Source organism: Palaemon carinicauda, chromosome 41 (assembly GCF_036898095.1).
Source record: "Palaemon carinicauda isolate YSFRI2023 chromosome 41, ASM3689809v2, whole genome shotgun sequence".
Classification (NCBI taxonomy): Eukaryota; Metazoa; Arthropoda; class Malacostraca; order Decapoda; family Palaemonidae; genus Palaemon; species Palaemon carinicauda.
The window spans coordinates 49,138,182-49,162,181 of record NC_090765.1 but is presented as its reverse complement, the minus strand read 5'-3'; the positions used below and the strand labels follow the sequence as shown (position 1 = coordinate 49,162,181).

General features: G+C 50.1%; 1 protein-coding gene across 1 annotated transcript in view; it reads left to right on the top strand.

Moving 5' to 3' along the window:
* The window catches only part of LOC137632419 (uncharacterized), a 342,058-nt gene that overhangs the window by 149,150 nt on the left and 168,908 nt on the right, over positions 1-24,000 (top strand). The window contains 2 exon segments of the mRNA XM_068364351.1: positions 7,395-7,518; positions 20,725-20,803. Coding sequence (XP_068220452.1) covers positions 7,395-7,518; positions 20,725-20,803 — 203 coding nt within the window.

Sequence of the window (24,000 nt, the reverse complement as noted above, 5' to 3'; positions counted from 1 at the left end):
GCTCTTATTGACCTTGTCTCGTTGGGGGCCGCTGTTAAACAGTCGCCGGTGGTAGCGGAGGTAGACCCTCTGTCTATTGTCGACGTCGTGGTGACAGAGGCCTCCGACGTGGCTGGGCCTTCCGACGCAGGTGCTGTTGCTGGTGATGGTGCTCTAGGCTCTCCTCCTCCTTCCGTGCATCCTTCGAAGGGGGAAGTGAGTCCTTCGGTCTCGACTGCTGCCCAGCTTCCTTCTGAGGGAAGTGTTTTGAAGGAGACTCCCCTTCGGAGGACCGATGGTCCCGACGATCTCCCCCGAGGCCGCCTCCGCCGTAAGGCTCACCGCCCTCTACGCCACAAGGGCCTCCCTTCCCCTTACAGGGGGACTAAGAGGCGCCTTTTTGGGTCTTCGTCCTCCGGGGGGGACTCTCCTCGTCAGCCTCAACCGACTACTCCGCCCTCCTTGAACCTCTCTGCGGACCGCTCTCCATCTCCTGCCGGATCTTCGCCTTCTGGAGAACTCGTCACCCGACGGGCAACGGTCCCTTCGGGGCTAAGGGATTCTTCCCTTACGCGAGCAGGGCCAGCGCACAAGCGCTCTCCTGCTCGCCAGCGATCTCCTGCTCGTCGACGATCTCCTGCTCGCCAAGACTCTACTGCTCGCCGACGCTCACCTGCTCGTCGGCTCTCTCCTGAGGTTCGCCCCCCTCGCCAGCGCTCTCCTGCTCGTCAGCTCTCTTCCGAGCGTCAGCGCTCATTTGAGGACCATCGCCCTGCGGTCTCTGACCACCCTTTAGTTCCTGCTGAACTCCCTGCTCACCATCCACCTGGTCCTGTGGCTACGCAACATCGTGCTGCGCGTGTGTCAGAAACACATGTTCGCCAACGCGCCAGCGATCTTCCCGTTCCTGCTCGTGAACCTATCCTCTCACAGGACACGCGTCGACCTTCTGCTCGCCAGCGATCACCAGCTCGCCAGCGATCACCAGCTCGCCAGCGATCACCAGCTCGCCAGCGATCACCAGTTCGCCAGCGATCACCTTCACATGCTGCCCGCCATCGCACGAACCTGCATGATCGCCCGCTTACGCATGCTGCTCCTCATCGCAATACCCTGAACGATCGCCCTCCTGCGGATGCTGATCACCATCGCACAACCCTGCACGATCGCCCGCTTACGCATGCTGCTCGCCATCGCACAACCCTGCACGATCGCCCGCTTTCGCATGCTGCTCCTCATCGCAATACCCTGAACGATCGCCCTCCTGCGGATGCTGATCACCATCGCACCCTTTCACGCGATCATTCACCTGCGCATGCTGCTCGCCATCGCACAACCCTGCACGATCGCCTGCTTACGCATGCTGCTCCTCATCGCACAACCCTGAACGATCGCCTTCCTGCGGATGCTGATCACCATCGCACCCTTTCACGCGATCATTCACCTGCGCATGCTGCTCGCCATCGCACAACCCTGAACGATCGCCCGCTTACGCATGCTGCTCCTCATCGCGCAACCCTGAACGACCGCCCTCTTGCGCGCAATCATTCACCTTCACATGCTGCTCGCCATCGCTTACCATCACGTGATCATTATCGCCAGCGATCTTCTTCACCTACGCGGCAGCACGATCCCTCGCCGTCGTGCCATCGCTTGCGTTCGTCGCCTCGGACACGTGTTCATTTACCTGCCCACCCTCACGCCCACTCGCCTGCGCGCCCGCGTGATCGCTCGCCTGCGCGCCCGCGCGATCGCTCGCCTGCGCGCCTGCGCGACCGCTCGCCTGCGCGCCCGCGCGACCGCGCGACCGCTCGCCTGTGCGCCCGCGCGATCACCCGCGCAACCATTCGCCTTTGCGCGACCGTTCACCCTCGCGCGACCATAGTTCGCGGCGAATTCCACAGCCGGTGGTAGCAGCAGGGACGCGTGCTCCTAGACGGCACTCGGGATCACCTCCATCCAAGCACAGGTTGGTATTGCAGGACGAGGACAGGTCATTACAGCATTCTTCCCCACCTTCTTTTCAGGCAGGTACCGTCGTGTCCACTCCAAAGGATCGCCCGATCCCTTTCACCTTAGCGAGGATTTCGGACTCTGTGTCCTTTGAGCAGCAGACTTGGTTTGGTCCGCTGGCACGGGCGTTAGTGAGGGTTATGAAACCAGCACTCGCCGGCCAGGGTAACAAACCAGCGGCTGTCTCTCCTACGCTGAAGAGAAAGAGAGGAGTGGACTTCGTGGTGACTTCCCCCAGGGCGAAGTTGGTTCCCAAGAGGTCGGTCTCGAGGGTCCCCTCTCCTGCACGAGTACTCTCTCCTTCTCCCGTGGACGAGGCCTTTCCGTCCTCAGGTGAGTCCAGTGGACCGGTAGTCTTCCCCCCGGCACCAGGGGGGGAGACTTCGCTTCAGGCAGGAGAATTGTCTCGTGAGGAAGGGGCCCCTCGAACCTCGTTGTTGGGATCCTGTATCCCTCCTAGGAGGGAGCCCAAGGATTCCAAGACCATCCCTAAATCCTCTGCAAGGATTCGACAGGAACCCATGACTACCCAGGGGAATGTCCACGTATCACCCCAGGAAGAGATTCCTGGGGCAGGAGACTTAGCTGCCAGCCCGCAGGGAGGAGAACAGCAAGAGTCCGAACATGCCTTCTGGCAGGTCCTAAGCCTGATAAGGCAACTTAACAGTCTTACGGATCCAGTCATCCCCCCCCGTGAAGGCAAAGACACAATTCTGGATGAAGTGTTCGACGTTCGGAAGGCCCCTAAGACCAGTGCAGCTCTGCCCTGGTCTCGGGGGCTGAAGAGTGCCAGAGCTAGGGCCAATGCTCAGCTCGCACTTCTTGCCTCCTCCAGTCGTTCCACTGCCGGGAACAAACTCATCCCTCCTCCTCGCCTTCAGCAGAGGAGGTATTTCGAGATCCTGGGTGAGCACAACCTCGCTCTTCCGCTCCATCACTCTGTGGAGGAGCTGGCGAAGGGAGTTCCCTTGGAGAAACTCTCTGCCCGGCAGGTGTCGTTCTCGGCGGCAGAGATCCTTAACCACGAGAAGGTCGCTAAGTGTGCCATGCAGGCCACTTCGTGGCTGGACTTCTGGTTAGGATCTCTGGGCATCCTATTGCGATCTGAGGACTTGTCCAAGGAGACCAATAGGAAGGCCCTAGAGACCTTCTTGCTCTCGGGCACCCGCTCCATCGAGTTCTTGGCGCACCAGGTTACCACCCTGTGGGCCAACTCGGTGTTGAAGCGTCGCGATGCTGTGTCCGAGAGATTCCATCCGAAGGTCCCCGCCGTAGATGTGTGTAGGCTCCGACATGCCTCCCTCCTGGGGGAGAGCCTGTTTGAGCCTCAAGACTTGGAGCGAACGGCTGAGAGGTGGAGGAAATCCAGCACGGACTCCCTCCTCCACAGGGCCCTTACAACTCGGCCCTATAAGCCTCCAGCCCCGCCACAATAGCAGCAACAGCCTCGTAAGGCTCCAAAACAGGCACCGGCAGCTAAGAAAGTGGTGTCTAAGCCCCAGCCCTTTCCAGCCAAGGTCAAGAGGGGTGGTAAGTCCTCCAGGGGAGGCAAGACTTCTAGGGGTGGCGGCCGCGGCCGCAAGCCCTAGGGGTGGCAGTCCCCCTGCGTGTCCACCTGTGGGGGGATGCCTTCAGCGTTGCGTCCGCAGGTGGCATCTCGGGGCCGATGCTTGGACGATCTCGGTGATCGGCCAAGGTTATCGCGTCCCGTTCACGTCATCTCAACCTCCCCTGACAGCGAATCCAGTGTCGTTGAGCTCCTATGCCATGGGATCGGCAAAGGGGCTGGCCCTTCAGGCCGAAGTCAAGACCATGTTCGAGAAGGGTGCTCTCCAGGAGGTCGTGGACGGCTCTCCAGGCTTCTTCAGTCGACTCTTTCTTGTAAAGAAGGCTACTGGAGACTGGAGACCCGTCATCGATCTCTCGGCTCTGAACAGGTTTGTCAAACAAACCCGGTTCAGCATGGAGACAGCAGACACAGTCAGACTTACGGTGAGACCACAAGACTTCATGTGTACACTGGATCTAAAGGATGCGTACTTCCAGATCCCAATCCATCCGTCTTCCAGGAAGTACCTGAGATTCTGCCTAGACAACAAGATCTACCAGTTCAAGGTGCTGTGTTTCGGTCTCTCCACAGCTCCTCAGGTGTTCACCAGAGTGTTCACCCTGATTTCGACTTGGGCGCACAGGAACGGCATTCGTCTCCTTCGTTACCTAGACGATTGGCTGATCCTAGCAGACTCGGAGTCGACCCTTCTTCGACACCGAGACAGGCTTCTAGATCTTTGCCAGGATCTGGGGATCGTGGTAAACCTCGAGAAGTCCTCTCTGCAGCCGTCCCAACGACTGGTTTATCTAGGCATGCTAATAGACACCAATCTCCACAAAGCCTTTCCATCAGACGACCGGATAGCAAGGCTGAGGAGGGTGGCGGAACCTTTCCTCAGGCGAAAAGAACTCCCCGCCCAATCGTGGTTGCGTCTCTTGGGCCACCTATCCTCCCTGGCCCGTCTGGTTCCAAACAGCCGCCTCAGGATGAGATCCCTTCAATGGCGGCTCAAGTCCCGGTGGAATCAAGGATCCGATTCCCCGGACACTCTGATCCCAATGGGGTCTCTGGAACAGACGGACTTGCGGTGGTGGCTGGCCGACGAGAACCTGCGAAAGGGAGTGAGTCTTCTCGTCCTTCCCCCGGAATTGACTCTGTTTTCGGACGCGTCAAAAGAAGGGTGGGGGGCGCACGTTCTGAACCAGAGGGCCTCAGGCCTTTGGTCAGAATCAGAAAAGTGCCTACACATCAACCTGCTAGAATTGAAGGCCGTCTTTCTGGCCCTTCAACAGTTCCAACGGTTCCTGGCGGGTCACTCCGTGGTGGTGATGAGCGACAACACCACGGTAGTGGCTTATATCAACAAGCAGGGAGGCACTTTTTCGCAACAGCTATCCCATCTTGCAGTAGAGACTCTGAGGTGGACCGAAACCCACTCGATAACACTATCAGCTCGCTTCATTCCTGGCAAGAGGAATGTGCTCGCCGACAGTCTGAGCAGGGCTTCGCAGATAGTGAGTACCGAGTGGTCTTTGGATCCTCAGATAGCCAACAAAGTCCTGACTTTGTGGGGTTCCCCGACGGTGGACTTGTTCGCGACAGCCTTGAACTTCAAGCTGCCCCTGTACTGCTCACCAGTCCCGGACCCCAAGGCACTCTGGCAAGATGCTTTCCAGCAACGGTGGGACAACATCGACGTGTACGCCTTCCCACCATTCTGTCTGATGAGAAGGGTGCTCAACAGGACCAGACTATCGGTCAACTGTTCCATGACTCTAGTAGCTCCGCTATGGCATCACGCGGAATGGTTTCCGGACCTTCTGCAACTCCTGACGGAACTCCCAAGGGAGCTTCCTCCACGACACGAGCTTCTCAGACAACCCCACTCCGGTGTCCCTCACAGGGCCGTAGCCTCGCTTCGGCTTCACGCCTGGAGACTATCCAGCGTCTCCTCGCGGAGAGAGGCTTTTCGCAACAGGTTGCGGAGAGAATGTCTCGGCACCTGCGAAGGTCCTCTGAGGGAGTCTACCAAGCGAAGTGGAGAGTCTTTTGTGGTTGGTGTCGTGGAAGGGGTATCTCTCCACTCGATGCCACTATTCCAGCAATAGCGGACTTCCTTGTGTATCTGCGAGAAGAAATGCGCCTTTCTGTCTCGGCAGTGAAAGGCTATCGCTCAGCCTTAAGCTTGGCCTTCAGATTGAAGGGCGTGGATATTTCTTCATCGCTAGAACTCTCTTTACTCATACGTAGCTATGAGCTTACCTGCCCCCAGTCGGAAGTGAGACCCCCTCCTTGGAACGTGGTTCGAGTTCTCAGGTCTCTCAAGAGACCTCCCTTCGAGCCATTACGCCAGGCCTCCGATCGCCACCTGTCTTGGAAGACGGCTTTCCTACTCGCCTTGGCCTCGGCCAAGCGAGTTAGTGAACTTCATGGTCTCTCGTACGACATCGCCCATTCAAGGGGATGGGGGGAGGTAACGTTCAGGTTCGTCCCTGAGTTTGTGGCCAAGACTCAGAATCCTGGAGTGCCGGATCCTCGGTTCGACTCTTTCAGGATCGCGAGTCTCCGTTCTGTAACAAACGACCCAGACCAGCTGCTACTATGCCCAGTGAGGTGTCTGAGGTACTACTTGAAGAGAACGGCTGCAGTCCGTCCTCATGTGCGAGCTTTGTTTGTGAGCACAGGCAGGACAAAGAGGAGGGTCACAAGGAACACCATCTCTGCTTGGATTCGAAGGGTTATCCACCATGCCCTGAATCCTGACCCTCCTCCGTCACGTCGCCCTCGGGCCCACGATGTCAGGGGTATTGCTACATCCCTGGCCTTCAAGAGAAACTTCTCTGTGACGCAGGTACTTCAAGCGGGGGTCTGGAAGCGTCAAACGACCTTCACAGCCCACTACCTGCAAGACGTGACCCACAGGAGCCTCGATACGTTCTCTATCGGCCCTGTGGTGGCTGCACAACAGCTGGTCTAACCTCAGGCTCCTTTTTGGACAAGTAGCAGTAGGTTGAGGGCGTTGTTACCCGGTCTTAGTCTGTGTGAATGAAAGAGTATGTCTGACCCTTACTTCTTTCTTCATTCTCCCCTCTCTTGGGGAAGCAGCATCCTGGTCCTCGCATAGCTGACCTCGACCTCTGCAGGTAACCCATGCTTCTTTGTGCTCCTAGTATTAAGCTTAATACTGTTGCGTCTCCCATACCCTGACGAGGTGGTATGGGGAACGTCCTATCCTAGAATTCCTATCTGAAGGTCTCAAGGTCAACTTCATAGGACGAGTCACACTCTCCTCCTCACACTACTTATGTAGGCCACTCGTTCCTAGCGATGCTAGGAACCTGTGAGGTACAGGGGCTCCCTCTCTCTAGTGCTGCTCACTAAGGGATCGAGCCCCCGGGCAAGCCGAAGTCAGTAAGGCTGGGGACTTTCCACCCTTCCTAAGGGGTAAGTCACCCTTTGTAAATAGCGTGGTTTGTATTTCGGTTACGGAACAAATGACAAATTCGAAGATAATTTGTATTTTTCCTAACCATACAAACCTTAGCTATTTACACATATGTGCCCGCCATCCCTGACCCCCAAGTCAAGTCCTACCTCTAAGTGAAGTGAAGCAAGTCACCGGTGTGTGGAGGGGGGAGGGGTAGCAAGCTACCCTTCCCCACCCCCCGCTAACTAGCGCGGGGGTAATTAACCCTCGTTAAAAACTATTGGCTCGTCATTTCAGCTGCGCTAAAAGTAAACCCTTTGTAAATAGCTAAGGTTTGTATGGTTAGGAAAAATACAAATTATCTTCGAATTTGTCATGTTTATATATTTTTCTTGTGATATATATGTTTGCACTCTGTTTCAGCATTGATTACTAAAAAGACTGATAAAGATATCGCATTGTCAACATTAATTTTCGAGCTAAATCCATCAATATTTGCATACAAGTTCAAACTTTCTGGTACTAATACAAACACAAAGAAAACAGGGTAAGTATTTGGATCTTTATATGTTTTGAGATTTTCTCTTGATTTCTTTGCTAACACTTTAGAGTTTTTTCATAAATAAACTTAAAATTTCCAGTGCTCTACTGAAATTCCTTGATTATGGTCAGAAGTTTTGCATGATTGGCCTTGATTTTAGTGCTGCATTTGATTGACAAACATGAGGGGATTGTTTTCAAACTTAAACATAGAAGTAGGTGGGTCTTTTCTTAGCATCATTATCAAAATTTTAAGCAATAAGGTGCAGAGTAGTTGTTGATAGGCACCTTAGTGACTAAAGGAATGTAATATTTGGTGCTCCTCAGGGTAGTGTTCTTTGATTACTTTTCATACTATATATGCATGATATTGGGTTTAGTCTAGAAAACAAGCTCATTTTATATGCAAAAATTCCATATCTTGAATATAGGGCTGAGGTTACTGGATCCCTTAATAGAGATCTAGTTAAAATTAGTTTGTTCCGTAACCGAAATACAAACCACGCTATTTACAAAGGGTATTACTTTTAGCGTAGCTGAAATGGCGAGCCATTAGAATTTAACGAGGGTGTATTACCCCCGCGCTAGTTAGCGGGGGGGGGGGGGGGGAGTGGTAGCTAGCTACCCCTCCTCCCCCTCACACACAGGTGAATACTCACTTTCACTTTTGGCTCGGACTGTGACAGACGTCTCTGTCTTGGTCCTCGCTTGGCAGCCATTGTCTGTTTTGTCTTTACTTAATCGCTTACTTTTCATTTACTCAATATATATGTAAACATGTTTTCATGTTTGTATATATATTTGAGTATAGAAATAAGTAAGTTTCCTTTTCAGATGTGTGTGTGTAGTGTACGATATCTACGTGGAGGCCTCGGCAGTTAGGCCACCACGGCGTATTTTTATGGGTGGCGATCAAGTTTGACTTGTCTTTCTCTCTCTCTCTCTCTCTCTTGAGGTCGTTCACCCTTTTACTACGTGTTACTACGCCCTTGTAGCCTAGCTTCCTTTCCGTGTGGGGGGTTGCTACGCCGTACGTTTGTCTCAATTAGTTATGAATCTAATTGTAGTTGTTTTTTGTTTTTCAGCTTGTAGAACGATTCCTTTTGGGGTTTTCGTTCTTTCTTTAGTGTTCATTCATTTTTTAATTACATAATTACATAGTTACATAATTATAATTGTTATAATTCTGTTTTGGTTACAGCTCTCCTTCCGCGAGTGTAAGTGATTGTGAGGGCACGTGCCTGTTGTGTAATTCTTGTTCCTTTCCCTCGGGATTCCTCTTCGGAGCCTTCCCGGGGGAATGAATGTGTACTAATATTATTTGTTTTATCTTTTTACAGTTACCGATCTAGTTCGTTTCTGTAATATAGCAACGGTGTGAGCTGTCTGGTTGAGTCCTGGGGATTCGGCTGTTGCTGCCTCCCCCCTTGTATTTTCGTCAGGGGCGTGTCTCCTTCTACTGGTAGTACTCCCGTGACGACGGACAGCTCTCCAGTTCATTTTAGAACACTCAGGAGGCTTGCCTCCTTGGGCGGATAACTTTCCTTCCGAGGGAAGTTTTTCCTGTCTAGGCTTGAGTTTTTCCCCTTTTGGGGGGTTCTTCTCTTGCCTTTTTTTCGTGCGACTATGCTCTTGGTGCTGAGCGGTCGCACCTGCAGTTTCGCTCAAGGGGCTGGGCAACTGCAGGAGCTCCTCTTCGGAGGATTGCTCCTTTTAGGTCACTGGTTGACCAGTCTCTTCCACGAAGTGTTTCTCTTTCGTTCGCGAGAGAGTACACTCATAGAGACTCCTCTTCGGAGGTTTCTTCTGTTGCTGTTGCTGTTGGCCTCCCTCGCCGTAAGGCCCACCGTCCGCCTCGTCGTAAGGGCCTCTCATCTCCCTATAAGGGTGCTTGAGGCGCCTTTTTGGATCTCCGTTTGCAGCCTACAACTCCTTTTTCTCGATCTTCCGCCTTGGTGCAGATGGACAGCAGTCTGATCTCGTCTTCCGACGGGCAACGGTCTTCCCGACGGACAACGGTCTTCCCGACGGACAGCGGTCTTCCGACGGACATCAGTCTCCCGGCGGACAACGATCCCTTCGGGGCAAAGGGTTGCCCCCACGGGGGTTCTTCCCTTGCGTGTCAGGGTTTCCCTGCGCGCCCTTCTGCTCATCAGCGCTCTCCTGTTCGTCAGCGCTTTCAAGATGATCTTCCCTGCGGTTCCTGTTGGTTCCTGTTACGCGCCCTGTGCGCCCACGTTCGCCCTCGCAATCTAGAACTTCGGTTCAGGTCGGGGTCAAGGACTCTTCTTCTTTGCGCAGGCTTCCACGCGTAGCCTTCTGCTCGTCAGCGATCATCAGCTCGCCAGCGATCATCAGCTCGCCAGCGATCATCAGCTCGCCAGCGATCATCAGCTCGCCAGCGATCATCAGCTCGCCAGCGATCATCAGCTCGCCAGCGATCATCAGCTCCCAGCGATCATCAGCCCGCCAGCGATCATCAGCTCGCCAGCGATCTCCGGATCGCCCACGTGTGTTACAGCCGGCACGCCAACGTTCTCCAACACTTCTGAAGGAATATGGTTCGCCAGCTACTAGCTCACCTGCGCATGCTGATCGCCATCGCGCGACCCTCAACTGCGGATGCTGATCGCCATCGCGCGACCCTCAACTGCAGATGCTGATCGCCATCGCGCGACCCTCAACTGCGGATGCTGATCGCCATCGCGCGACCCTCAACTGCGGATGCTGATCGCCATCGCGCGACCCTCACCTGCGGATGCTGATCGCCATCGCGCGACCCTCACCTGCGGATGCTGATCGCCATCGCGCGACCCTCAACTGCGGATGCTGATCGCCATCGCACGACCCTCAACTGCGGATGCTGATCGCCATCGCGCGACCGCACACCTGCGGATGCTGATCACCATCGCTCAACCCTGCGCATGCTGATCACCATCGCGCGACCCTAAACTGCGTATGCTGTTTGCCATCACGCGATCGCCCACTTGCAGATGCTGTTCGCCATCGCGCGACCGCCAACCTGCGCATGCTGATCGCCATCGCGCGACCCTGGTATGCTGATCACCATCACGCGACCCTGCGCATACTGATCACCATCGCGCGACCCGGCGCATGCTGATCACTGCTCGCGATCGCTCACCTTCGCATACTGCTCGCCAACGCACGATCGCTCACCTGCGCATACTGCTCGACCATCGCGTCGGCATAACACAACGCGCCATCGCCAACCTGCGCGTTAGCGCTCACCAGCTCACCACCGATCGCTTGTTGATCCATATCGCCAGCGGTCCTCCTCGCCCACGCGGCAGCGCGTTTCCTCGCCATCGCGCTAACGCTTGCGTTCGCCGCCTCGGACTCGCTCTCATCCACCTGCCCACCCTCACAACCGCTCGCCCGTGCAACCGCGCGACCGCTCGCCCGTGCAACCGCGCGACCGCTCGCCCGTGCAACCGCGCGACCGCTCGCCCGTGCAACCGCGCGACCGCTCGCCCGTGCAACCACTCGCCCGTGCAACTGCGCGACCGCTCGCCCGTGCAACCGCGCGACCGCGCGACCGCTCGCCCGTGCAACCGCGCGACCACTCGCCTGCGCGCCCACACGCCCACGTGCCTGCACGTCTACGCTCATGCTCTCCAATGTTCGCCCACGCGCGAACCAACGGTTTTTTCCATCGCGCAGACGGATGGTGTTCCGTCGCGCGAACCTACAGTGTTTCTTCGCACAAATGTCAGCTTATTTCTTGCAGTATCCATTGCTCGTCTATGGGTTATCGCTCGCCGACCACCAGGAATTCCCGTCGCGCGAGCTCCAGGGCAATTGCGACCACGATTCCCAATGGGGTTTTCGCAGCATGACCAGCCTGGCGAGTTCTTCTGGAGCGTATTTCCAGAACACTGCCTCACCCCGTAAACACAGAGCATGGCACTTGCAAGAATAGGAGGAACTTAAGGGAGATCTGAGCAACACTCCTCTATTCCTGAACCTGGGTTAGCCCTTCCCCGTCATTCCCTGGAAGGATTTTTGGCGGGGGGGCTTTCCGTTCGAGATTTCTCCATCGGACAAGGGGTGACTGCTTACGTCTTCCTCTGGGAACTTGCCAGGTTCTTTCCCTCCTCGGTTACGGCCCGAGGTTTGGTTCAAGGAAGCTACAGGAAGATCAAGGGTACTTTCCTCCTCTCGAGCTCAGGCACCTTGGCCTTTCGTCGTTAAGTATCTAACTTGCGGACAAGCTCGATGTTGTACCATCTGGACGCGCTGACTGAGGGCTTCCTTTGGGTGTCTCATCTGTGGAGGTCGACGACCTCAGACACCCTTCCATCCTTGAGAAGAGTTTGTTTGTGCCCAAGGACAGAGACTTAGACAGCTGCTGTGCGGAGTAAATCGACTTCCGGTTTCACTCCTCCAAGGCGCTTTTTTCCAGACTCTGCAGGATTCCAGCGCCCTTTTCTTTCAACCACGTCGGCCTAAGTTATCGGCTACGACAACTGGGACAAGGTGTCCAATTGCAGTTTCCTCCTGTCAGGAACAGATGGCACGGGAGACTCCCCCGGGGGGGCATAGTCCTAAAAGGAGTTCACGAACTCTAGGATTGCAGGTTTTTCGCTGGGAGGATGCTTAAGGTTACTCATCCGAATGACAGCTTCCCGATGCCCATTCCCGCACAATCTCTGTGAGTAGCCAAGGATATCGCGCCTGCCGTCTCTGTCAGCGAATTCAGTGTCTCTGAACCTCTATGCCATAGCGTCAGCAGAGTTGCCCGGTTGGGCAGAATGATCCATACCTTAGGCGAAGGTCTTCCTTAGGATCATCGACGGCTTCACCCCCGGCCCCCTCAGTCGATCCTCTCTTGTAAGGAAGGATCTGAGAGGGGATGTCCATAGTCGACCTCTCAGCCCTGATCAAGTTTGTCGAACAAACTTCGGCCAGCGTAGACCAGCAGAATCGATCAGACTGGTAACGAGGCGACAGGACTCCTTAAACCCTGGATCGGAAGGACGGGTACTTTCAGTTTCCATTCCATCCATCTTCCAGGGTGCTCGTCGAATTCAGCCTAGACTGCAAGTATTCCTGCTTATGATGCAGTGTGGCTATCCCGCCGTGGCATAGCAGGTTTGTTTCCCCAGAGAACTCTCCCTGCCTCCTCTTGGCCGCTCAGGTGCAGGCTTCCGCCTCCTCTGCTGTTTGGAGGGCTGGTCAACTCCGGTAGGCTCGGGTTTCGACCTTCTTCAGCGCCGGGACAAGCTTCCGGATGCTTACCATGAGTGTGGGCTCATGGTATTTTGCTTGGAGCCTTCTCTTCCTCTGCCTCAACATCTGGAGTATCTGGCCATGATATTGAGTCAACCGCCTTACCACATTGGAAACCCCGCTTCTCGTCCGTCCAGCGAGGTTAAGCAACGTCGGTACTTGGATGGGTGACCACCTGGGGACGCCAGATTCTGTTACCACATCCTCCGAGCCTTCCTTTCGGTTGACTGTGGCAAGACTGAGGAGAGTCGCAGTACCTGTTCTCAGTCAAGCAGAGCTTTCAGCCCTACCTTGGATCGTTTTCTAGTTCTTCTTTCCTCATTGACCCGTCTATAGTCCGAACGGTCGCCTCAGGATAAGTTCCATGTGGGGCGATCCAAGTTCCGGTGGCTTCAGGCAATGTTTAACCGGACTCCCTGGCCCTATGGGACCAGCGGAACTATTAGACCTGCAATGGGTGTTGACCTATGGAGCCTCTTGATGGTAGTGGATATTCTCGTCCTTTCCCCACATTCTTGATGCGGTTCTCGGACTCGTCAAAGGAAAGGGGGGGGGGCGCATGTTCCGGTCCAGGCCTATGGTCAAGACCTGAAGGATACCTCTCCATCATTCAGGCAGGCTTAGGGGCCTTAGTCTGGCCCCTCTTCAGATCCTTCAGCTCCTGCCGAGTCGCCCCGTTGCGCGTCGACTTCATTCTAACCAGCAGGGGACGCATTTTCACACCCTCACATCTTGCAGTAGAGATACCGGGATGATTGAGATTCTCTCAATACCACCATCGGCTCTCTCATTCCAGGCAGGGGAATGTTTCTCTCAGACTATCCGAGCAGAGCCTCATAGAGAGAGTGTACCTAGGGGTCTTTGACCTTGGGTAACCAGCAAGTGCTGGTCTGGGGGACCTGATCGCGACAGCTTGGAACCTCAAGCTTTCGCTAGTCTTCCCCCCAGTCTCAGACCCCGAGACTCTGGCAAGATGCATTCCGGTGATGGTGGGACAACTTCGACGCCTGCGTCTTCCCTCCTTTTTGTCTGCGGACAATGGGTCTCAACAAGACCAGGTTGTCTGTCAACCTTTCAATGGGAGAGCTCCACTGGGACTATGCGCAGAACGGTTTCTGGACCCTCTGCTTCCCCTGACGGAACTCCCGGGAGAGCTTCTCCCACGGCGCAGACTACTCAAGCAACCACACTGCGACATCTCTCCCGAACCGGGGCGTCGCTTCGGCTTCATGCCTGGAGACACTACGCTTCCTCCTCTAGAAGAGACAACCCGCTACAGTCGCGGTACGGAGGTCGCGTCATCTGCGATAGTCATCCACAGGGGTCTCCCAGGCAAAGTGAAGAGTCTAATGTGGTTGGTGCCGTGGGAGATATACCTCTTCCCTTGAGGCCTCTTCTCCAGCAATAACGGTCTTATTGCCTTTCGGCGGGAGGAAACTCCTTTCCGCTCTCGGCAATGAAGCCTGTCGCTCAGCCTTTCCCTGACCTTCAGGCTTAAAGGAATAACTTTTTCCTGCCCGCTGGATCTATCCTCGCTCATGCGAAGCTACGATCGTCCCTGCCCTAGTCGGAGGAAGACCTCCAACTTGGAGCATGGCTCGGACTTTTAGTCCTTTTAAGAGATCTTCTCAAGACCCTTTTACGACAGGCCTCGGATTGTATTCCGCCTTGGGTCTTCTGCTCACTCTGGCCACGGCCAGTGTGTAAGCAATCTTCTTGGTCTCTTACTACTCCCCCCTTTCTAAGGAAGAGGGGAAGGCAACATTCAGGCTCGCTCCTGAGTTGTTGGCTAGACTCAGAATCTGAGGGTCCCGGCCCTTCGGTCCGATTCATTCAAGATTTCGAGTCTCCATTCTGTGTCTGATGTCCCAAGACCTTCTCTTTCTTGCCAGTAAGGAATCGAGAGGTTAGCGCTGGGAACAGCTGCAGTTTGTCCTCAGTTGCAGCCGATTTGGGAACACAAGGAGGACATGGGGGGAGAGTCACCAGTATACCTCTTCAGCCCGGACTCAAGGACATTCATCTCGACCTGTCTTCAGACCCTCCCCCGTCACGTCGCCCTACAGCACGATGTTGGATACATCGCAACGTCCCTCGCCTTCGAGTAATACTACTCTGTGACGCAGGTGCTACAAGCTGGAGTCTGGAAGCGTCTGATGACCTTCGCAGCCCGCTTCCTGCAGGGCGTGACCCACAGGAGTCTCGATACGTTTTCTATCGCTCTGTGGTGGCTACACAACAGCTGGTCTAACCTCAGGCTCCTTTTTGGACAGGTAGCAGAAGGTTGAGGGCATTGTTATCAGGTTTTAGTCTGCATGAACGAAAGAAGTATGTCTGGCCCTTACTTCTTTCTTCATCATCCCCTCTACGGGGAAGCAGCATCCTGGTCTCTGCATAGCTGACCTCGAACCTCTGCAGGTAAACCATGCTTCCTTGTGTTCCGAGTATTGAGTCAATACTGTCGCGTCCCCCATACCCTGACGAGGTGGTATTGGGAACGTCCTAACCCAGAGTTCCTTCTGGAACTCCAGGTCAACTGCCTAGGACGGGTCACACTTCTTCCTTCACACACAAGCTTACGTAGGCCACATGGTTCCTTGCGGAGCAAGGAACTTGTGAGGTGCAGGGACTCCTTTTCTCGAGTGCGACTCACTCGGATTCTGAGTCCCCGGGTAAAGCCAAAGCCAGTATGGCTGGGGACTTTCCACCCTTCCTAAGGGATAAGTCACCCTTTGTAAATAGCGTGGTTTGTATTTCGGTTACGGAACAAATGACAAATTCGAAGATAATTTGTATTTTTCCTAGCCATACAAACCTTAGCTATTTACACATATTTGCCCGCCAGCCCTGTCCCCCAAGACAAGTCCTACCTCTAAGTGAAAGTGAGTATTCACCTGTGTGTGAGGGGGAGGAGGGGTAGCTAGCTACCACTCCCCTACCCCCCCCGCTAACTAGCGCGGGGGTAATACACCCTCGTTAAATTCTAATGGCTCGCCATTTCAGCTACGCTAAAAGTAATACCCTTTGTAAATAGCTAAGGTTTGTATGGTTAGGAAAAATACAAATTATCTTCGAATTTGTCATGTCTGGTGCAAATTATGTGTCATGAAATTAAACCCTAACAAAACTCATAATTGTAAGCCAGTTGAGGACTGAATCCTCAAAATCCAGATACTGTATTTGCATTGATAATGTCTTTATCTATATAAAACTCCTTTAAAATTATAGGTGACTCTTGATTGCATATTTACTCTTGAGAAAGACATTCAGTCTGTTTCTTCTTTAATTACACACAAAATATGGCCTATTAAAAAAAGCTTGTAAGATTTTTGGATATCAATCTATCTTGAAGAAATTTTATAATTCTTTCATTCTACCATATATCTGGGCTCTGACCTGTGCCGCCCAGTGAAATGCTCCTTTACATCATTTCTAAGGTAATAACTGCTATGAATTTTACCAGAGAAAAAATTGTATAGGAATGGTAGGTTGAACCCAGCTCGCTCACCTATTAAGGTGTCGGTATAAATAACTGGGGCGTGATTAAATCACAACCAGAGGTCTTGCACCATTTAGATATCTCCTGTCAATATCCCCGAACAGCGAGGTGCCGTTCAACATCCTAGCTCTGAAACGCTACTACGAACGATCCCACCCACGCCAGTGACGTCACTCCTTTTGCATAGCACCTGTTGGCTTACGTTATCTTTTTTCTGGTGCGTGTTTTCCTTGGATTACCCAGGATTTATCTCAGGATGTCGGACCCTACCATCACTCCACCTAAGTTAAGTACCAGATCTATGAGTTTTGAGATTTTGGAGGTGGCCTTGCCCTTATTTATTATTTTATCACAGTTTTATGTTATCCACGACCCGCATTGGGTCCTCGTAGCGATCGGCCACCTCCTCTCTCTCTCTCTCTTCGTTCTTAACGTTTTACAATGAGTCTTCTATACTGATTGTTCCTCGTTTTGAACTTTTCTGAGTATCCACGGTTCACACCCCGTGTTATTTTATATTATGGTACAGTAGTCTGTTATTACGATAACAATTGTTTACGATATTACAGTATCGTAATTTTATGTTAGGTTGGCATGCCTGGTAGCTTTCGAGCGTTACTAGTTTTACTTCGTTTTACGTTCCGCACGTCACGGGCGTTCATAATGATCTTATTAGCATACTTTTTATTCTAGTATTATTAGTTCGAAGGGACTTTCACGAGACAGTTTTTTGTTTTACGTTTTTTGTCGGCTCTTCACCGACTTTGTGTTATGTTGTTAGCCCTGCCTAGCTCCACGCGTATTAAATTTCTTATCTGGCACTATTGTTGAGTTAGTTCTTTATGCATGGTGCATAAGATTTTTCAAAATTCTGACCATCCTTTGCATTCAGATATTTCAAGACTGTACCATCATATATGCAGTACTGGCTATACTGTTAATTCTAATAGTTTTCCTTCTCCATCATAAGACTTAATGTTACAAAGTATTTGTGAAGTTTCATAATAGCTGTGATCAGATAGTGGAATAATCTTCCTAATTTTGCAGTTGAATCTGGAATTTCAGACATTCAAATCTGCTGCAAATGTTTTTTCTGTTAAACAGGTTGACATAAGTCTCTCTTCATAGTTTATGTATGACAGATCTATTTTAACATTACTGATTTTAAAATATATTTTTATTTTTTTAGTAGTTACTTCTCATATATAATATTTTTTATTTCCTTTTCTCACTGGGGTGCAGTACTTTTTGGAGCCCTAGAGCTTGTAGCATTCTGCTTTCCAACTTTGGGTTTAGCTTAGCTAATACAGTAACACCTTGAGATACGAGCTTAATGCGTTCCGGGACCCCAGGTCGTATGTCCATTCGCTCGTAGCTTGGATAAATTTTCCCATATAAAATAACTAAAAAAAAATTAATCCGTTCCCACCCTCTGAAAAAACACCTAAAAATGGTATATTACAGTGGAAAAACATGTTTTTGATTGTTCTAATTCACAACCTACGCTCACAAAATAACATACCTATGTACTGGTTATGATCTGCAATAAAATGTGACATTATTATGGAGTTCTTAACTTTGAGACAGACGGTAGTGGCTAACAGCGGTGTGTGCGGAGGAGGAGGGAGAGAGAAAGGGGAGGAGAGAGACTTGACAGCAACACGTTCGGACGCTACACTTTTTTAACAGTACGTAATATAACTTAAACTTTAAATTCAACTTAAATGAAATTAGCTTACTGTACACACACTTAAAAATAAATTTTAATCTTACTTTACACTAAACTTAATTCTAATTTTGTTATAATTTTTCATTTTTTTACTTTCCTTCTTCCGGCTTGGCTCTTTTTGCCTCGCTTTCACCTTCACTTTTTGTCGGCCTTTTTAAAAGGAACCTATCTAGGGATGTTTGCTTTTGTCTCCCCTTCAAAATGTTATGAATATGACGTATACAAGTGTTGTCACAAAAGGGTAACGCATGACCACACGCCAACTTGTCCTGGTGCCTCTTTTCCATAAAATCAGAAAACTCCTGCCACTTAGCTAACATGTCTCTTGATTTCCTTCCTTATAGCATCCTTCTGCTTGAGGATGGTACCTATTGTTTATTCACTTAATTCTGTACTGATTAACGCAAAAAACACATAAAAATTGCAAACAATATGGCCGATGCTCAGAGATAACTTTACGCGACAGAGATCCGCCGGGAAAGAGCGAGCGGTGCTGTCCTCGTGAGCAGCCTCTCGCAAATTCGGCCACCTAGCGGCTGCATAGGGAACCGTCTCGCATCTCGGGGCAAAAATTTGCTCGAAACTTTCCTTGTATCTCAAATTTCTTGTGTCGAGGTATTACTGTAATAATAATGATGATGATATGTTTTGGAGACCATACAGCACATTAACCCCCTAAAAAGTTTTTTCATAGGAAAACCCTATTTGATCCTACACAAATAAAAACCCTTTTTCTTTACCTAGGAGATATGATTCAGCATTCAGCTGGTTTAGCCATAAAAACTTTCACACGAGGTGTCGACAATCCTCCGCTTTAGGGAGGGCATAGCAGGGATTATACAAACCACCCTGCTCACTCACTCACCCAGTTGTTACTATTCACTTATTATTTGGCTACAGTTGAGTGCAGACGTTCACGTCGGTCTTTCCCATTTATCTTACCTAATTTCACTGGCTGTACAGTAATGTCTCACAACGCGAAATTAATGGGTTCCGTACTGGTTTTTGTATCATGATTTTTTTCATGTTGTGTCGCCTTTTATATGTAAATAGCCTAATTCATTCCAGGCCCTAGAAAAAACACCACATTAAATGTTTACAAGAAGGCTAAACTCCACTAAACTCAATGAAATACAATCATTTGGATCATTCAGTAGTAATATAGCCGTTAGTAACCTGTAAAATAAATTTATAATTAGAGCAAACAGTAAAAATACAGTAACAAAAATGTGGAACCATACCTTTGGAGTGAAGTGATGTCGGAGAGCAAAGTGGCGGGACGGTAGAGGAGGATGAGAAACGGCAGAAAAGATCAACAAGTGGCAGAAAACATCAACTCTTAATTTTAGGAAACACATTAACAAATGGCAGAAAATACTAACACTTTTTTAGGCTCAAGCCATGTCGTCCAGATGGAAGGTTCCTATAGGTAGCTTTCTAAGGGATATTTGGCTACAGTGATATTCCCAGAGAATTGACCTTTACGTCTCCAGAATTCTAACCCATGGCACGAATATCCTTAAAATTTCTCTTATGGATATCGCATAATATCAGGGGACGTATATCTTGATATGACACATAGCAATCTTCACCCCGAATAGCGTTTTCGTTTCGAGGGGGAAGACTGGCGAAAAAGAGAAGGGGAGCCGTTATCAAGGTTAACCTTCCTCTCCTAATACTACGAGTATCCAAGATGGCGCTCATTCCTATTTTTGTAGCGATTTCGCACGGTGGTGTTCCCTGTTGATCTAACGTTTTTGATCGCTTTTGTGAGGAATTAATATGCAATCTCCAGCTTCTTTTGCCTCTGGAAAGTTGAGTATTTATTCTTTACAGTGTATAATTTTTAGCTCCTGCTTCACAGTGAAATTAGAGTAATTTGTTGTGTTAAGGAGCTAGGCCTGTCACCGGGAGGCGCCATGGGCGCTGTCGTTCGTTATGCATGTGTTATTTAGTTAGCAGAACGACTTTCCTGGTTGTAATAGCATTAATAAATTATGAAAGCTATTTAGGCATAATTATACTAGTAAAGATATATATTTCATGCATAATTTCCTCTTCCTTTTGTCGATCGTATACGTTAGAGTTTCGGGCGATTTAGGTAACCGAGATCTCGTCTCGCGCTAGGCTACCTATCCTATGCACTGTAGTATACTTTGAGACATTATCCCCGTTTACCCTCGTGTATCGTTTTTTCAATTCAACGGGAGATAGTACATCTCCTAGAATTATATAACTCGATACTTGTCTCGTGTGGAGATTTAAGGGTAATTTTCCTTTTTCTTTTGCCTTTTTCTAATTTTTTATTTTTTTTTTCACTTAACGTTTTGTATTTTTTAAATTTGATTACATATTTTGTTCATCAATGCCACTTTTCTTTCTTTTTGGATCTCTTTGACCAATACATAGATGCATGATGGAATACAGTACAGGAGATGCTGATTAATAGGAGAGCAGGATCTTATGGCAGTAAGTAGCATCTGAGTAGGGAGATAACCAATAGGAGTGTGGGAGGATGGTGGCGAGTTTTCGGGCTAATGGCGCGCGAATTTTAAAATCAGCCTCGGAGACGGTCGGGCTCTCATACCATACCTCCTTTCGTTGCATGAAACATTTTTCGCGATAAGAATCGGAAAATTCTTTGCATCTCGTTTTGCAGTGTGAAAATTTTGTAAGTAGAATCTTTCATGTCGAGAGGCATGACTATTAACTTTACCTTATCTTTCCCCTTTCAGGTGTGCATGGTCTTTAGAAACTGGAACCATGTTGATTTACCCCAGCATATCTTACTGCCCTTGCTGTACCTTTATGTTGGTCAAGGAGACGGGTCCACACTGACTGCCCTGCATACAGACACTACAGGTAGTCACCGACTTACGACGGAGATAGGGACCGAGAGGCTCGTCGGAAGTTGATCTTGACGTATGTCGAACTAAAAATTTGAAGATTTATTAATTTGCGTTATGATTCGCAATCATCCAAGTCATATTTTATCAATATTTTCTTACTGTATATCATTATTTAATTTTCTTATTCCATAGTACAGTACAGTATATCTTATGTTCTAATAATCCTTATTGAATTCTATTTTTCAATTTCGGAAATAGTTTTGCAGCTGTGCTGTTGATCTGACGGTCCCGTATTGCACATACAAATGGCGTATTGTTTATATAATTACTTAATTTATTTGAAATATATTCATGATGAATATTATATACAGCACCAGTATGTTACAGGATATAGTTTTCATATACTTCGTTTATAGCCATTATTATTAACCATACAAATATGTTCTCTCTTTTTCTCTGTGTGTGCGTGTACATGTGTTCGTACGGCTAGTTTGTTTTTTAAAGCTTTATACTGTATTTGTATTTAAATTTTAGTTTATTAATAAACCTTCATTTTTAAATATTAAACTTAGCCGGTGAATATATAATAGCTGACGTCTCGGACGGCTCGACAGAAACACAAAAACTCGCGAGCGATCGCCATGAAGGTTGCGGGTGTGCCCACCAGCGCCGACTATCGGCCAGATACCGCATATACATGTAAACAGCCTCAGTTCTTCTCTGTCGGTCTTGTCGACAAGTTGATTCCGTTACTCGCTGTTGACCTGGAGTTTTTTCGTCATTCTTGGTGAAGTACTTCTTTTTGGTTTTGAGCTTTCGCAGTGCAGGTGTTTTTCACTTCAATTAAAACTCTTGAACCCTTTTTTGGATAGCGTTTATTGTTGATGACTTTGGATTGTTTTTGGATTTTCTTTGACTTTTCAAAATGGCTGACCCTTCTCCGATTCCTAAATTTCGTAAATGTAATGCTAGGGATTGTAACAAACGTCTTCCAAAGGCCTCTCTCGACCCACATACCGTGTGTTCTAATTGCCGGGGTAAAACCTGCCAATTAGGAGACCGGTGTGATGAGTGCGTGGTACTTTCGGAATTCGACTGGCTAAAGTTTGATAAGTATTCTCGTAAGCTTGAGAGAGATAGGGTGAGGAGAAGCTCCTCTAGGTCATTGGATTTTTCCTCCTCCCATGCCCCTGAACCTAATCCTTCCCCTGTAGTAGTTGTTCCTGAACCCTCTACTAGCACTCATGAACCATCCATGCGGGATATGTTGCTTGCCATTCAAGCTTTGGGCGAGAGAGTTGAGTCTTTAGCATCGGACCGTAATCAACTCATGGCGGATGTGAATGTGTTAAAGTGTCAGAGTGCCACATTAGAAAATCGTGGGGATAAAGTGATTAGTGCGCAAAGTGTTTTTAGTGTTGCGACCGAGGGTTCGTCTGTTCGTGCTTGTCGTTCTCCTAGTCCGAGACCTCTTTCAGGCTCCCATGCACCAGGGAGAAGTAATGTCGTAGGACTTATGGGGACGAGAGGCTTTAACCAACGAACAGACGTTCCCTCTATGGTATCGGGCGTGTCTCGTCAAGACCGCCCCTACCATAAGACGAGCGAGGCTGTTTTCTCCTCGTCATCCGAAGGCTTCTCGCGAAAGAAACCTTGGAGCAAAGTTTCTAGACCCTTAAAGCGGAAGTCAGTCCCTTCAGGACAGGTCCAGCGTCCTGGCTGTAGCCATTGGGACAGCTCTGACCCTGTGCAGTCATCGGAAGACTGCTAGCCGCTTAAACGAAAGCGTAACACGGGCTCCAAGAGTCTCAGTAAAGGCAATGTTTTGCCGTCACAGACGTTACCATCGTCTCGGCCCGTACCGACTCCCGTTGATCCTAAATGGGTTGTCCTGCAGGATATGCAGAATAAGCTTGCCTCCCTTATGGAGGAGTATACCGTTGAGCAGGTTCACGATGATCCTCGCCGTTACGCTGATCGAGATCCTGGCCATCAGCCGCCCAAACGAGCCTTTACTCGTCCTGTTGACGTTACGAAACGTGATGTCGGTAGTTTGTCACGTCAGTCACGTGACTTGGAGCCTCACTCGATGCAGTCCCGTGTTGACTTTCAGCCGCTGCCGCAGTCTCGTGTTGACGTTCAGCCGCTGCCGCATGCTCGTGTTGACGTTCAGGACGTTCGCCAACCAGCTCAGTTGCCTTGTTTTGACGTTGAGCGTCAAGCACCGCAGTCAAGGGTTGTTTTAACTGCTCAATCTAGGCAGTCAAGGCAGTCTCGACTTGACGTCGAGCATCTTCCCGCTCCTGTTGTTGTTGCTGGTCAGTCCTTTAAGCAGTTACATGACGTAGCTTCCTTGACTGCTACTGATGCTCCTTTGCGTGTGGACTTTGCTTGTCAAGCATTGCCACCACGGCAGGTCTCTCCCTTGCTTGAGACTCATCAATTGTCGGGCGAGGTTCCTTCAGATGAGGATGTTGCTGATCCTCCGCCTACCGATAATCCTTTGGATGTTTTATCAGACGTGGAAGAGCCTAAGGCTGCGCAACCTTCTATGGATTTTAAGAAAATCATGATGATTTTTAAGGATCTTTTCCCAGACCATTTTGTTACTGCTGCTCCTCGTTCGCCTCCGTCTGAGTTTGCGCTAGGCTTAGCTGTTGCCAAGCCTTCTTTTACTAAGCTAGTGCTCTCTCGCTCTTCTAAGAGGGCTTTACGTCTACTAGGCGACTGGTTGGTTACCAGGAGGAGTTTGGGGAAGACGGCCTTTGCCTTCCCTCCTTTTAAACTAGCTTCTAGAGCGAGCGTCTGGTATGACACGGGAGAAGTTCTCGGCTTGGGAGTCCCTGCCTCTGCCCATGGTGACTTCTCAAGCCTCGTAGACTCTCCCTGTCGCCTGGCCATGAGACGCTCTAAAATTTGTTGGTCCTCCTCGGACCTTGACCATCTCCTTAAAGGGGTTTACAGGGCCTTCGAAGTTTTTAACTTTTTAGATTGGTCTCTAGGAGCATTAAGCAGGAAGATCTCGTCTGCCGACCAGGATGTTTCCTTGCTTATTATGTCTTGTATGGACAAAGCCATCTGCGATGGCTCCAATGAGCTCGCCTCCACCTTTACATCTGGAGTCCTGAAGAAGAGGGAAACCCTTTGCTCTTTCCTTTCAGC